The following is a 13,950-nucleotide window of genomic DNA, read 5'->3' on the forward strand; positions in this document are numbered from 1 at the left end:
TTTACTTTTTATCATTGATCTCTTCACATTCAGTGCTAAGTAAAATGTTTAATTAGGCACACTTTACTCTCAAACCTTTCCAGTCTTTCAACATTGTTATTTCCCATATCAGACTCTCTATCCCCAGGAGACCAGGGCTCTCAACATATTCCCAGACTTTTCCTTGTTCCCCCTGCTCTCCTCACTACTAATTGTATCAATAGCAGTAGCAGCAACAACACTGTACTAAGCTCTTTTACACGTTATTTTATTAATCTTCATGACAACCTTAGGTCCTACTATTGTGTTTATTTTTACAGATCAGGAAACTATGGTTCCAAGAAATTAAATAACTCATCTAAACTCACGCAGCTGGTGGGAAATGAAATAGACCTCTTGGGCTCTGGAATTGGGATTTGAATGCAAGTCTATCCATATCCAGAGCCTGAGCTTTGAACTGAGATGACAAACAATGAGTAGCCAGTATAACGAAAGAGAGGGCTCAAGTTGGAGCCAAATGACTCTCTCCTGTATTATCTGGGGCAAGTAATGCAACCTCTTGTTCCTAGATTTCACCACATTCTATCTATGCCTGGTTGTCCTGCCTGAATTGTACCCTTTATCTGAGCCTACCCTTCGCTCTCCAGCACCTAAAATTTACCTGTCTTAGATCTCCAAAGCTCTGCTTCCAGCTGTCATTTAGAAAACTTTTTAGTAAATGAATACAGGAGTATTAGCCTTGTTAAAGATACATGTTTTATAGAGTAGCTTTCAAAACCACAAAACCGGGCTTCCCTGGTGGCGCAGTGGTTGAGAGTCTGCCTGCCGATGCAGGGGACACGGGTTCGAGCCCCGGTTCAGGAAGATCCCACATGCCGCAGAGCAGCTGGGCCCATGAGCCATAGCCGCTGAGCCTGAGTGTCCGGAGCCTGTGCTCTGCAACGGGAGAAGCCACAACAGTGAGAAGCCCGCGTACCGCAAAACAAACAAACAAACAAGAAACCTTAAATGAAAATGAAATTTTAGATACTGAAATGAATGAGTGAAAAACTTGGTGGTCGAGAGAAGTCTTCCTAGTATCCCTCAACTATGACATCATGTAGACCAGTGCTTCTTAAACTATTATACATAGAAACACCTGGGCACTTGTTAGAATGTAGATTCTGATTCAGGAGGCTACAATGGAGCCTGAGATTCTATAGTTCCAGCAAGTGCCCCGGTGATACTGATGCTGCTGATCACCAGACCAAACTTCTAAATCATCCATTCCTGTTAGAGTTAAGTCCATCTTCTTTAGTCTTTGATTCTGTTCCTATTTTTCTTTGCTACATAGCAAATATGGGAAACTGTAAGATCTGATTTTTAGTTTCCTCTTTGTTTGACCCAAGAGGATATCCCTTACTGTTTTGCAAGCTCTGCACTTATGAAGATGTATTATATTTAACTAAATATCTCTAGGTGTTTTAGGATTGCCCAAACCTGCATGATTGTTTTTCCAGTTAAAATAAAAATAGTAATAAATTACTTTCTTAAAAAAACTAAAACTGTACCTTAAAAGAATCAGGAATAATACAAGGACAGAAAGAATATTGAGAATTAAGAACTCTACTTCCTTTTTTCAAACATGTTTTTATTCTCAAAAGGCTGGCCTACTGCAACATAAGGTCCAACCTGGCACTACAGACAAATGCTTTCTATGAAAGCCTTTTCCAGTTCACAAGAGCTACTCAAAAGCGGTGGCAGTACAGTAACTCATCATACCTATTCATGGTCAAAACAAAGACTACTAGTTCTTAAACGTTTCAGGGGTTGAGAAATGTGAAACAAGCTCTGTGGTCAAAATAAGCTTGCACCTGTTTTTGATAAAAAAATTATCTTTCACTAAACATGATTTTAAAAACTCATGGATTTTAAATTGAAGGTAGCTCATTTTACTTTTACTAATTTACAAATGAAAAATGCTTATTGGTATCAGTCATATCAAAATAGATTGTTTTATTTATATCTTTTATCATATTCAAGAAAATTGAGGAATGCAAGACTGAAATCACTGTTTTGTAAGGCTATTTTTAATGAAATTTTAAATAATAATTTTCTTTTGATTTTCTTTATATTTAATTGGGAGGCCGCTGAATCAAAATATGTTTTTCTTTATAATTACTTTAAAAAAAATCTCCATATAGTTTCTAGTTCCTTGCCAGTTAAAGTATAGTCCAGGGAGTCTATTAGAACTGAAAATCTCAGGCCCACTTTAGAACTATTCAATGAGAATCCATATATTAAGAGGATTATCAGGTGATTCAGATACACATTTACACCTTCTTAGATGAAATGGAACTCAGTGACAAATTTTAAAAGTAACAATCATAAAAGCATAATTGTATGTTAAAAAAAGATGCTATAAATTTTTCTCAACACATCAGCATTGAGCATTTTCAACCCAAAGCAGATGCTCCTAAGGTAAAAATTATTGTAAAGGGCCACCAATCACTCAGCATTCCTTTACAATACTATTTACCATGTGACATTAAATTCTATTTCTTGTTATTTTGGATATATCATATAACATGTATGACATATATCAATATATCATAAATCAAAATATATTTTAAAGTCAATTCAAATATGTAATTATTTCAGAGCTTTAAAAGGAAACTAAAGTAAAGGGTTTAACTGTAATAGGGAGACTACCGTAACTTTCAGTACAGAAATAAGACTGAAATCACTAATTTTCACTTTTGAAATATATGAGAGATCAGAGGACTAAAATATATTCGTCACTGATTGTGACATAGTTGTTTCTTTTTTACCCTAGTCCTCATCTTGTAACATTACTGTTCTCTTTCTCTTTCTCCCTTGGTATGTGTCATCTTTCTATTTACTTGTTTTCCCTGCATATAACCTAATTCTTTCCTACCATTATTACTAGCAAGCAATTCCTTTCCTATTTCTCTACATTTATTTTGTCTTATTTATTTTTACATGCTATCCCTACTATCTGATCATTCTCTTTAAACAAGCTTATTTATTTGTTGCTCCACCCTAAATACATGCTCACATTCACACTAGACTGGAAGCTCCATGTCTTGTTCTGCTTGTCTGCTGCAATAGTGCAGCACAGAACAGTGTCTGGCACATAGTAGGGCTTCACTGTATATGTAGTGAATTAATAAAATTAATAAACAGTATATCTTCACTTCAGATCAAATGTCTTTTCACTTTCATATCATTCATTTTGTTTGTGCTGCTTTTCACACTTCATCTTATAGTACAGTTTCTGGCCCAGGTATTTTAGACAACTACCATATTCCTTACTCATGGCAAATCCCTTAAGGTCACATTCATCATCAAATCTTCCAAAGACCTAGCATATCCCATTGCATGTACGAGGTACCCAGTAGGCTAACTAAATTAATTTATAATTCCTAGAAAATGAAAAAACGAAAAACAAAAAGGGCCTCTAGATGCTAAAGCAAGCTGTTCCTAGATTTCAATTAAGAGTATTTTTAAGTTTAATTCTTATCATTTCAAGCTTTCCCTACATTCCTAAGAGAGTTTTCAAGCCTGCTTATCATTTCACTGTTACAAGGCAATTTTTAATGATATGAATCTACAATAAGCTATGTTGTTTATTCAATCACTGCAAGGCACTGAGCTATGCCACTGGGTATTCAAAGGTGATTAAGACACTGTCCCTCCATCAAAAAGCTCCTAGTCTAATGGGGAAGGCTGACACTGACATAAGTGGAATGCAGTATAAAAGGTTCTACAGGTAAAGAATATATGATGCAGTGGAAGAACAGATGTCAACTTTCCGGGGGAGATAAAGAAGGCTTCTTGAAAGGACTGAGTTGGGCTTTTTATTTTTGGATTTTACTTCTAATTTAATTTTTTGACTGGTTAATGCCTCCACATGGTTCAAAATTTTTAAAGAATTAAAGGATAATACAAGCATTGACAACACCAAATGCTGGTTAGGATGTGGAGCAAAATCATTGCTGGCAGAAATGCAAAATGGTACAGCCACTCTATAGGACAACTGGCAGTTTCTTACAAAACTAAACATATTCTTAACATACCATCCAGCAATCACAATCCTTAGTATTTACCCCAATGAACTGAAAACTAATATCCACACAAAAACCTGCACATGTATGTTTATAGCAGCGTTATTCGTAAGTGCCAAAACTTGGAAGCAACCAAGATGTCCTTCAGTAGGTGAATGGGTAAACAAACTGTAGTACATCCAGATGATGGAATATTATTCCCCACTAAGAAGAAATAAGCTATCAAGCCATGCAAAGACACGGGAGAAGCTTAAATGCATATTACTAAATGAGAGCTTATCTGAAAAGGCTACATACTATGTGATTCCAACTATATGACATTCTGGAAAAGGCAAAATTATGGAGGCAGTGAAAAGATCAGTTGTTGCCAGGGGTTGGGACAGGAAAGGATGAATAGACAGAATAGGAAGGATTTTGGGGCCATGAAACTATTCCATATCATAATATAATGTTGGATACATGTCATTACACATTTGTCAAAACCCATACAATGTACAACACCAAGTGTGCACCCTCATGTAAACTATGGACTTTGGGTGATAATGATGTATCAGTGTAGGCTCATTAATTGTAACAAACGTACTTCTCAGTTCAGGATTTTGATAGTGGGTAAGGCTGTCCTGTGTGGTGGCAGTAGATATGTGGGTACATGAGAACTCTATGTACTTTCTGCTCAATTTTGCTGTGAACCTAAAAGTTCTCTAAATTAAATCTATTTTAAAAAATGATAATACAGTGAAAAGTACTGTTCTCATCCTTGATCCCTGGCTGCTCAAGTCTCCTCTCCATAGGCACCAGGGTGCTTTCTAGTTTCCTGAGTGTATTTCCAGAGATTTTGAGGTATATGCAAACTATATCATACATCATATCTATAGATATGATTTCCCCCTTTTTTCCTCAAATGGTATTTGAGGTATTACATACTCTGTTTTGCACCTTACTTTTTGCCTTATTATAAAACTAACTTTTCATAGTTCTATTTTTTGCATTTAAATCTTTGATGCATTTTTAATTTCTCATGATGCTAGGTAAAAAGTAGAGCTCCAGTTTTTTTTCTTTCAGGTAACTACTGGGTAATTCAACACTATCTTATTTCCCCACACCATCACCACTGATACATATGCTACTTTTTTAATATTCTTTTTTCCTTCCAGTTTTATTGAGATATAATTGACATACAGCACTGTGTAAGTTTAAGTTGTACAGCGTAATGACTTGACTTACATACATCATGAAATGATTACAACAATAAGTTCAGTGAACATCCATCATCTCATATAGATACAAAAAAAAGAAAAAAATATTTTTTCCTTGTGTGATGAGCACTCTTAGGATTTCCCCTCTTAACAACTTTCACATATAACATACAGCAGTGTTCATTATATTAATCATGTTGTACATTTCACCTCTAGTACTTTTTTATCTTATAACTGGAAGTTTGAAACTTTTGACCATCTTCATCCAATTCCCCCACCCTATGGTAACCACAAATCTGATCTCTTTTTAAAAAGGAACCCTTTTACACTGTTGGTGGGAATGTAAATTGGTACAACCACTATGGACAGCAGTATGGAGGTTCCTTAAAACACTAAAAATAGAGTTACCATATGATCCTGCAATCCCACTCCTGGGCATATATCTGGAGAAAACCATAATTCAAAGGAGATACATGCACCCCAATGTTCATTGCAGCACTATTTACAATAGCCAAGAAATGGAAGCAACCTAAATGTCCAATGACAGATGAATGGATAAAGAAGATATGGTATGTGTATGTGTGTGTGTGTATATATATATATATATATATATATATATATATATACACACACACACATACACACATATATACAATGGAATATTACTCAGCCATAAAAAAGAATGAAATATGCAGCAACATCGAGATTATCATACTAAGTGAATTAAGCCAGACAAAGACAAGTATCATATAATATCACTTATATGTGGGATCTAAAAAAAAATGATACAAATGAGTTTATATACAAAACAGAAATAGACCCACAGACATAGAAAACAAACTTACGGTTACCAAAGGGGAAAAGCAGGGGGGAGGGATAAATTAGGAGTTTGGGATTAACATACACACACTACTGTATACATAATAGATAACAAACAAGGATCTATTGTATAGCACAGGCAACTATACTCAATATTTAGTAATACCCTATAAGGGAAAAGAATCTGAAAAAGAATATATATATATGTATATTTATATATGTGTGTGTGTGTGTGTGTGTATACATATATATGTGTATATGTATATATACACACACACACACACACACATATATATACATATAGAACTGAATCACTTTGCTGTACACCTGAAACTAACACAACATTGTAAATCAACTGTACTTCAAAAAAAAAAATCTGATCTCTTTTTCTATGAGTTTGTTATTTGTTTTCTGAAGTATAATTAATTGACCTACAACCACTATATTAGTTCCTGGTGCACAACATAGTGATTCAATATTTCTATACGTTTCAAAATGATCACCATGATGAGTCTAGTTACTATCTGTCACCATACAAAGATATTACACTATTACTGACTATATTTCCCATGCTCTACATTTCATTCTTGTGACTCAAACTGGAAGTCTGTACCTCTTAATTTGCAAGATGCCACTTTTATCATATACTAAACTCTTGTGAGTCCATTTTTATGCTTTCTATTTTTCCATTGATTTTTCTGACTCTTCATATGCCAGGATCACAGTTTTAATTTTATTGTAGCATTATGATATATTTTAACATCTTGTAGGTGAGTGCTTTTCACTACTCTTCTCTTCCAGAGCTTTTCTAGCTATACTTGCTTATTTTTCTACGTTAATTTTAGAACATCTTGCCTAGTTTGGAAAAATCCTGTTGGTTAACAATTCTGTATTGTATAAGTGAAAGTTGCTAAAAGTAGATCTTAAATGTTCTACTTCCAAAAAAAAAGGTAACTGTGTGAGGTGATGGACGTGTTAACTAATCTTATTGTGGTAACCATCTCACAATGTATACATATATCATCACATTGTACACCTTAAACTTACATAGTGTATATGTCAATTATATCTCAATAAAGCTGGAAAAAGATCCTGTTGGGATTTTTTAATTTATATATTAAATTTATATACTAACTTAGGAAGTTACTTTTATATTGACTTAAGAAGAATTGATGACTTAATCGTTTTGAACCTTCCTTCCAAAGTTACAGTATCCCAGTCCACTTGTTCAAGTCTTTTATGTTTTTTGGTTATGTTTTTACATTTATTTTATACATTTCTTACATGTTTCCTGCTAAGTTTACTCCTAACCTATTATCTTTTTTCTCTTTTATAAATGGAGTATTTTCTTCCATTATATAGTATATCAGTCATTTATTTCTAGAAAACTATTAATTTCTGTGTATTAATTATAAATACAGCCACCTAGTTGAATTATTTCATTATTTGTAGTAGTCTTAAAAATTTGATTGCCATGATTTATTGGTTTACAATTATGTCTCCTATGATAGGGATAATTTTACTTACCCTTTTCAACGTTTTATTCTCATGTCAGAACGTTTTGGCTAGATGGCCAAGAAGGCAGAGTAGGAAGATCCTGAGCTCACCTCCTCTCATGGGCACACCAAAACTAGAACTACTTACAGAGCAACTATTGATGAGAAAGACCAGAATCTAGCAGAAAAGATCTTCTACAACTAAAGATACGAAGAAGGAACCACAAGGAGATGGGTAGGAAGGCTAGAGATGTGATACAGTCAAGACCCATACCCCTGGGTGGGTGACCAACAAATGGGAAGATTATTACAATTGCAGAGGTTCTCCCCAGGGAGCAAGGGGTTCGAGTCCCATGTCAGGTTCCCCAGCCCAGGGATCCTGCACTGAGAAGACAAGCCCCCAAAATGTTTGGCTTTGAAGGCAGTGGGGCTTACTTTCAGGACAGCCAGAGGGCTGTGGGAAATAGAGACTCCACTCGTAAAAGGCACACACAGAATCTCACACAGTCCAAGACCCAGAGCAGAAGCAGTAATTTGAAAGGAGGTTGGGTCAGACCCACCTGCCGATCCTGTAGAGTCTCCCAGAGAGGCAGCAAGCAACTGGAGCTACCCCTGGTGGCAGCCATTCTGGGGCGCTCCGTTTGGCCAGGAGGACACTGGAGCTGGCAAGTGCCATTTTGGAATCCTCCTTCTAGCTTACCAAAACTGGGACCCAGCCCCACGCACCAGCCTGTGAGCACCAGTACCGGGTCGCCTCAGGCCACACAGCTAGCCTAGCGGGAACACAGCCCCACCCACCAGTAGGCAGGCTGCCTTAAGGAACCCTTGAGCACCCAGCCACCCTGGGACACACCCTGTCCATCAGAGGGCTCAGGACCCAAACCCACACACAAGTGCACCGGCACTAACCCTGGGACTCCAAGGTCCCTAGAGCCAGAGACCACAGGACTTGGCTCCACCTACCAGAGGGCCAGCATCAGCCCCAGGACCAGCATCACACAACAGTGGGCATTAGCCCCAGAAACCCCTGGGCCTCAGCTCTGTCCACCAGCAGGTTAACACCAGCTCCAAGATAGCTTGGACCCCTCAACCAGCTGCCCTGGGATCTAGCCCCACTCACCAGTGAGCCAGACCAGCTTTAGGACACCCCAGAACCCACAGGCAACCATTTCAGGAACTGACCCCACCCACCAGCATGCCGACACTAGATCCAGGAACCCTGGCCCCGCAACCAGTTACCCCAGAACCAGGTTCCACCCACCAGTGGGATAGCACCAGCCCTGGGGGGTCCCTGGGGCTCTGCAGCCACAGCCACCTCAGGACCCAGCCCACCACCCAGTAGCTGGCAGATCCATACAAGTCAGGACCCGGCAACCAACCAGACCAGGGGCCAGCCATGCCTACGAGAGATGGGCATTTACTCCAAAAGCCAAGTCTACAGCAGAATATAAAAATATACATGTATACGAAAACATGCAGTTCAGGAAACTATAAAGCATTTGGTTGTGATTTCTTAATGCCTATGAGCTTCTTTAAAATCCTCTGCCCTAGGGGCTTCCCTGGTGGCACAGTGGTTGAGAGTCCGCCTGCCGATGCAGAGGACGCAGGTTCATGCCCCGGTCCGGGAAGATCCCACATGCCGCGGAGCGGCTAGGCCCGTGAGCCATGGCTGCTGAGCCTGCGCGTCCAGAGCCTGTGCTCCGCAACAGGAGAGGCCACAGCGGTGAGAGGCCCGCGTACTGAAAAAAAAAAAAAAAATCTTCTGCCTTAGGCTGGTTTCTCTAAAAGCAGAGCCTGATCCAGGGATTGGGATGTATGCCAATTACTGAGGGAGCACTCTTCAAGAAAAGACGAGAGTTAAGCAGGATTCAGGAAAAGAAAGAGCTGAAGAAGGATGTAGCCTAGGTAAAGTCCAGCTATGGCCTGCTCTACAGAGATCCTCTGAAGAATTTTCACCCCTTAATATAAGAGAGTGGGCACTCTGTAGCCCCTTTGCAGTCAATTATTGAGGAGGGGTGCATAGCTTTCCCAGCAAGGCAGCTCCCATCAGCTGAGGGCAATTCTTTGGAAAAGGGGGTGTAGCTATAAGCCTTTAGCAGTCAACAGTAAAGGCAGCTGGAGGGGGTGAGGGAGGGTGAGCAAGACACCAAAACAGCATTAACTATGTCCTATGGTAATACTCTTTCTATCAAAATGCTGACAGCATAAGAAGGTATCATTGTGTTGCAACACTTAAAAACATGAGGCCAAAAGTATTAGTTTTGCAGTGAAATCCTTTGCCTTTTTTTATGTTTTCCATTTTCTCAAATTTCTTATAGTTGGAACTCAGACTGTGAATGAATAGAATCAGTTAACAGGTTAACATTTACTAAGCACCTATCATGTGACTCACATTATGCTAAGTGCTGTTAAGAATAAAAAGAAATGAAAGATATGGATTCTGTCCTAGGTCTGTCTTCAGGAAGAAGACAAGATTTACAAACACTAAAAAATGATCAGGGTTTCCCTGGTGGCGCAGTTGTTAAGAATCCGCCTGCCAATCTTCCCAGACATGGGTTCGAGCCCTGGTCCAGGAAGATCCCACATGCTGCAGAGCAACTAAGCCCATGCACCACAACTACTGAGCCTGCGTTCTGGAGCCCGCGATCCACAACTACTGAAGCCTGCGTGTCACAACTACTGAAGCCCGCGCACCTAGAGCCCGTGCTCCGCAACAAGAGAAGCCACCGCAATGAGAAACCCACGCGCCACAAAGAAGAGTAGTCCCTGCTCGCCACAACTAGAGAAAGCCCGCACACAGCAATGAAGACCCAATGCAGCCAAAACTAAATAAAATAAAATAAATTAATTTTTAAAAATTAATGACATAATAGCATAGAACAAGTGCATAATACTGGGGATTTCAGAGGAGAGGCTTAGAATTAAGTTCAGGTAAAATATAAGCTTGCGTAATGGTGATTAATATCTTTGCTCATTTTTTTTTAATTAATTTATTTATTTTTGCTGTGTTGGGTCTTCGTTTCTGTGCGAGGGCTTTCTCTAGTTGTGGCAAGTGGGGGCCACTCTTCATCGCGGTGCGCAGGCCTCTCACTATTGCGGCCTCTCTTGTTGCAGGAGCACAGGCTCCAGACGCGCAGGCTCAGTAGTTGTGGCTCACGGGCCTAGTTGCTCCGTGGCATGTGGGATCCTCCCAGACCAGGGCTCGAACCCGTGTCCCCTGCATTAGCAGGCAGATTCTCAACCACTGCGCCACCAGGGAAGCCCTTTGCTCATTTTTTGAGGGTGGTTTGAAATATTTCCCACCAACACTAAGGGAAGTTGAAGGAAATAACAATGGTAAATTGTTCTAAATAACATAAGGGCAAGGACTAAAAGAAATACCAACTATATTGTGTTGTTATTGGGTAGATTCCATTATGCAGAGATGGGAAGGGAAAACCACAGAGTCATTTGCCTACACATTCATCTCTCTAGTGCAAGTGGATATTGTTCTGTACCCCGTGGCAGGATTAGAAATACCGCCAGGGAACAAGTACACAAAGTTGCTATGGAAACCAGAATGCTTCAGCTCAGAGTTATTTACAGAGAACTTCCAGGATGATTACATTCAATAAAATCAACTCTGTTTTGCTTCACTCTGTGCCAGTGCATCCCAATTCAAATATCTAGTTCTAAGGGTCCTTCCATCAGCTGTACTTGGATGAATATGGATTCAAGTATCAATGGATAGTGGTCACATTACAAAGTATAATTTATGTGTGGCATTTTTGTATTACATGCTTGACGCTTGTTCACACTTGCCTCAACCATTGTCAAGTTTTCTGGTTTCCGTAATAGAGCAACAGGTGGCTGTTGACTAATGCCACTGGCAGAGAAACATTTCCTCCAATGTAGCTGCTGTCAGTTTCACCAGATACTGTGGTACTGCGGGACTTCTCTCTCCACGTTCTCTCAACTCGCCTTTGAGGCTAGACAGTGACAGCTGCCTTGGCCATCATTTTTGTCCTTAACCGTGAACTGGATTCTCCCAGCTATCCAATAGGATCTTTGAAAACAGCTTCTTTTTTTCTTTTTTTGACAAAATGAGGATTTTCATAGCTTTTGAGGGATCTTTTGAACCATTTGATATTTCAGCAGATGAAACTGTGGAGGCTGTCAAGCTGATGATAAAGGTACATACTGTCCCTGAGCCACTAAGATGTGCATTAATTTTAACTATGCAGTGAAGTTTAAACTGTACGTGGGGTAGAGATACTATTGGGTGCATTTTCAGCAAACAGGGGACTAAAACTATTTGAAAATATCATTGCTTGCTTACATAATCGTTTGTTAGAAGATATTAACTCTGGAGGTGTTAGACAGGAAAATTCTCAGGGGAAAAAATGTTTAGCTTATCTTTATGATATTTGTAGATTGTGTATGGGCCAGATAGTATTACTGAAATTCTTCACAAAAGGAGAAAAACAAGACACTAACTCTAGGCCAGGTAAGTGGAGCATACAGTTGTCAGATAGATGGCCTGTGTGGTGAGCAAGCAACTATAAAGAACCAAAGGATTTTGGAGGTGGAGAGGACTTCTGGGTTACAGCCTCATTTTGCATCCAGGGAAAACTGAAGCTCAGATAGATTGACCATTTAACCTAGGATCACAGAGCCAGAATAAAAAATAATTTGGGTGCAGTACTCTTCTTACAAATTTCTTATAAATACTCACTATAAAATGGAAAATTAAGACAAATATTTAGGAACTGACCATCAAATGGTATTTAACTTGGAGATGACTTATTCCCATTTACTAAGGAGCATTTATTGAATCATAGTTACATGATATATAGTAAATTACTATGATCCCTAAAATCTAGATTTTCTAACACAGAAGCTCTTAATCTTTATGTATCATGGATCCCTCTGGCAGTCTGGTGAAGCCTATGGACTCCTTCTCAGAATGTCTTTAAATGCATAAAATAAAATACATACCCCCTAAAAGGAAACCAGTTATACTGAAATACAACTTTAAAAAATTAAAAAACAGGGCCTCCCTGGTGGCGCAGTGGTTGAGAGTCCGCCTGCCGATGCAGGGGATACGGGTTCGTGCCCCGGTCTGGGAGGATCCCATATGCCGCGGAGCGGCTGGGCCCGTGAGCCATGGCCGCTGGGCCTGCGCGTCCGGAGCCTGTGCTCCGCAACGGGAAAGGCCACAACAGTGAGAGGCCCGCATACCGCAAAAAGAAAAAAAAAAAAAAAAAAAAAAATTAAAAAACAAATTGTGATATTGTGACAGTGGGTTTCCTTATTAACACATTAACAAGTGTTTGCAGTGTATCTCATCACTATTACAATTTCAAAGGAGATCAGTATAAATAATATTTTGAGATATCTGCAACAATAATGGGATATGAAAATATCTGTGATTTCTATTGGTGACAAAGTCACAGGAACAGTCAACTACTGCTACCTTAGCTTGTTGTCTATATACATAAGAAAAATCCCAATTTTATTTGAAGTTAATAAAAACCAAATGTAGTTTTTTGCCACCTAAGTTCTAACCATCAACTTCTGGGGATGTCTGAAGACTTCAGATAAAGAACCCCTGTCTAATACTTCCTCCTTCAGTCCCAATTTTATAATACTCAGTGGAAAATGTAAAAGATAAGAGATGACATTGCTGGTCTAGTAACGTAGAGATATGCTGTTTTCATGATATGCTATTGATTTTTAAGGATTATTTCCACATTCCTCTCTCTGAAGATGAACAAGGCAGGAGGTATCTGGAGCTGATGTACGCTGGAGCAGCCCTAAAGGACAGTTGGAGTCTTACGGATGTTGGAATATCTTTTTGTTCAACTCTCAAATGCTTTGTTAAGGTATGACGGATGATCAGAGTAACAAGTTGTCCAAGATGTCTACCTCATTTCAGATAAAGTTATGAATAATTCAACCAAAGTAGTTCACAACGTAGGAAGAGGTTTTCTCTTCTTGCCTTCCCCTCTCTTCCACTTGCATAACTAGACTTAGGCACAATTTGTGCTGTAAGGGGAAATAAGGCATGGAGACTGGATAGAGCTCCCTTTGTTTACTCTTTCTCTCCCTTCCCTCCTCTATCCCCCTTGTTGCCTGCCCCAAAACAGTCATCGCAGAGCAACCCATAAACCAGTATAGGATCAAGGCCAAGGGGCTGATCTGGAATACTGATGTGGGAGAAAGAAGATTAGGTCACTCCCATGGCCTTACAATGGATTAGGGGAATGAGGAAAGGGAAGAAATTCTCAGTAACAATAAGAATGAAATGGCAGGATCTACGTTCAAATCCAACAACGCAACCATTCGTGAAGTATGTGTACATATAACAGAGACAGCATTTTCCATTTATACTGTCCTTAATCAGTGGTGCTT

The 13,950-nt window shown here is 39.2% G+C and overlaps 2 protein-coding genes across 2 annotated transcripts in view; one reads left to right on the forward strand and one right to left on the reverse strand.

The window, feature by feature from the left end:
- Positions 1 to 13,950, reverse strand: part of RNF13 (ring finger protein 13) — a 214,792-nt gene that overhangs the window by 156,091 nt on the left and 44,751 nt on the right. The window lies entirely within an intron of this gene.
- Positions 11,640 to 13,950, forward strand: part of ANKUB1 (ankyrin repeat and ubiquitin domain containing 1) — a 40,024-nt gene continuing 37,713 nt past the window's right edge. The window contains exons 1-2 of the mRNA XM_060100273.1: positions 11,640 to 11,729; positions 13,278 to 13,421. Coding sequence (XP_059956256.1) covers positions 11,640 to 11,729; positions 13,278 to 13,421 — 234 coding nt within the window. The remainder of the gene's footprint in view (positions 11,730 to 13,277; positions 13,422 to 13,950) is intronic.

This window comes from Mesoplodon densirostris, chromosome 5 (assembly GCF_025265405.1).
Source record: "Mesoplodon densirostris isolate mMesDen1 chromosome 5, mMesDen1 primary haplotype, whole genome shotgun sequence".
Lineage (NCBI taxonomy): Eukaryota > Metazoa > Chordata > Mammalia > Artiodactyla > Ziphiidae > Mesoplodon > Mesoplodon densirostris.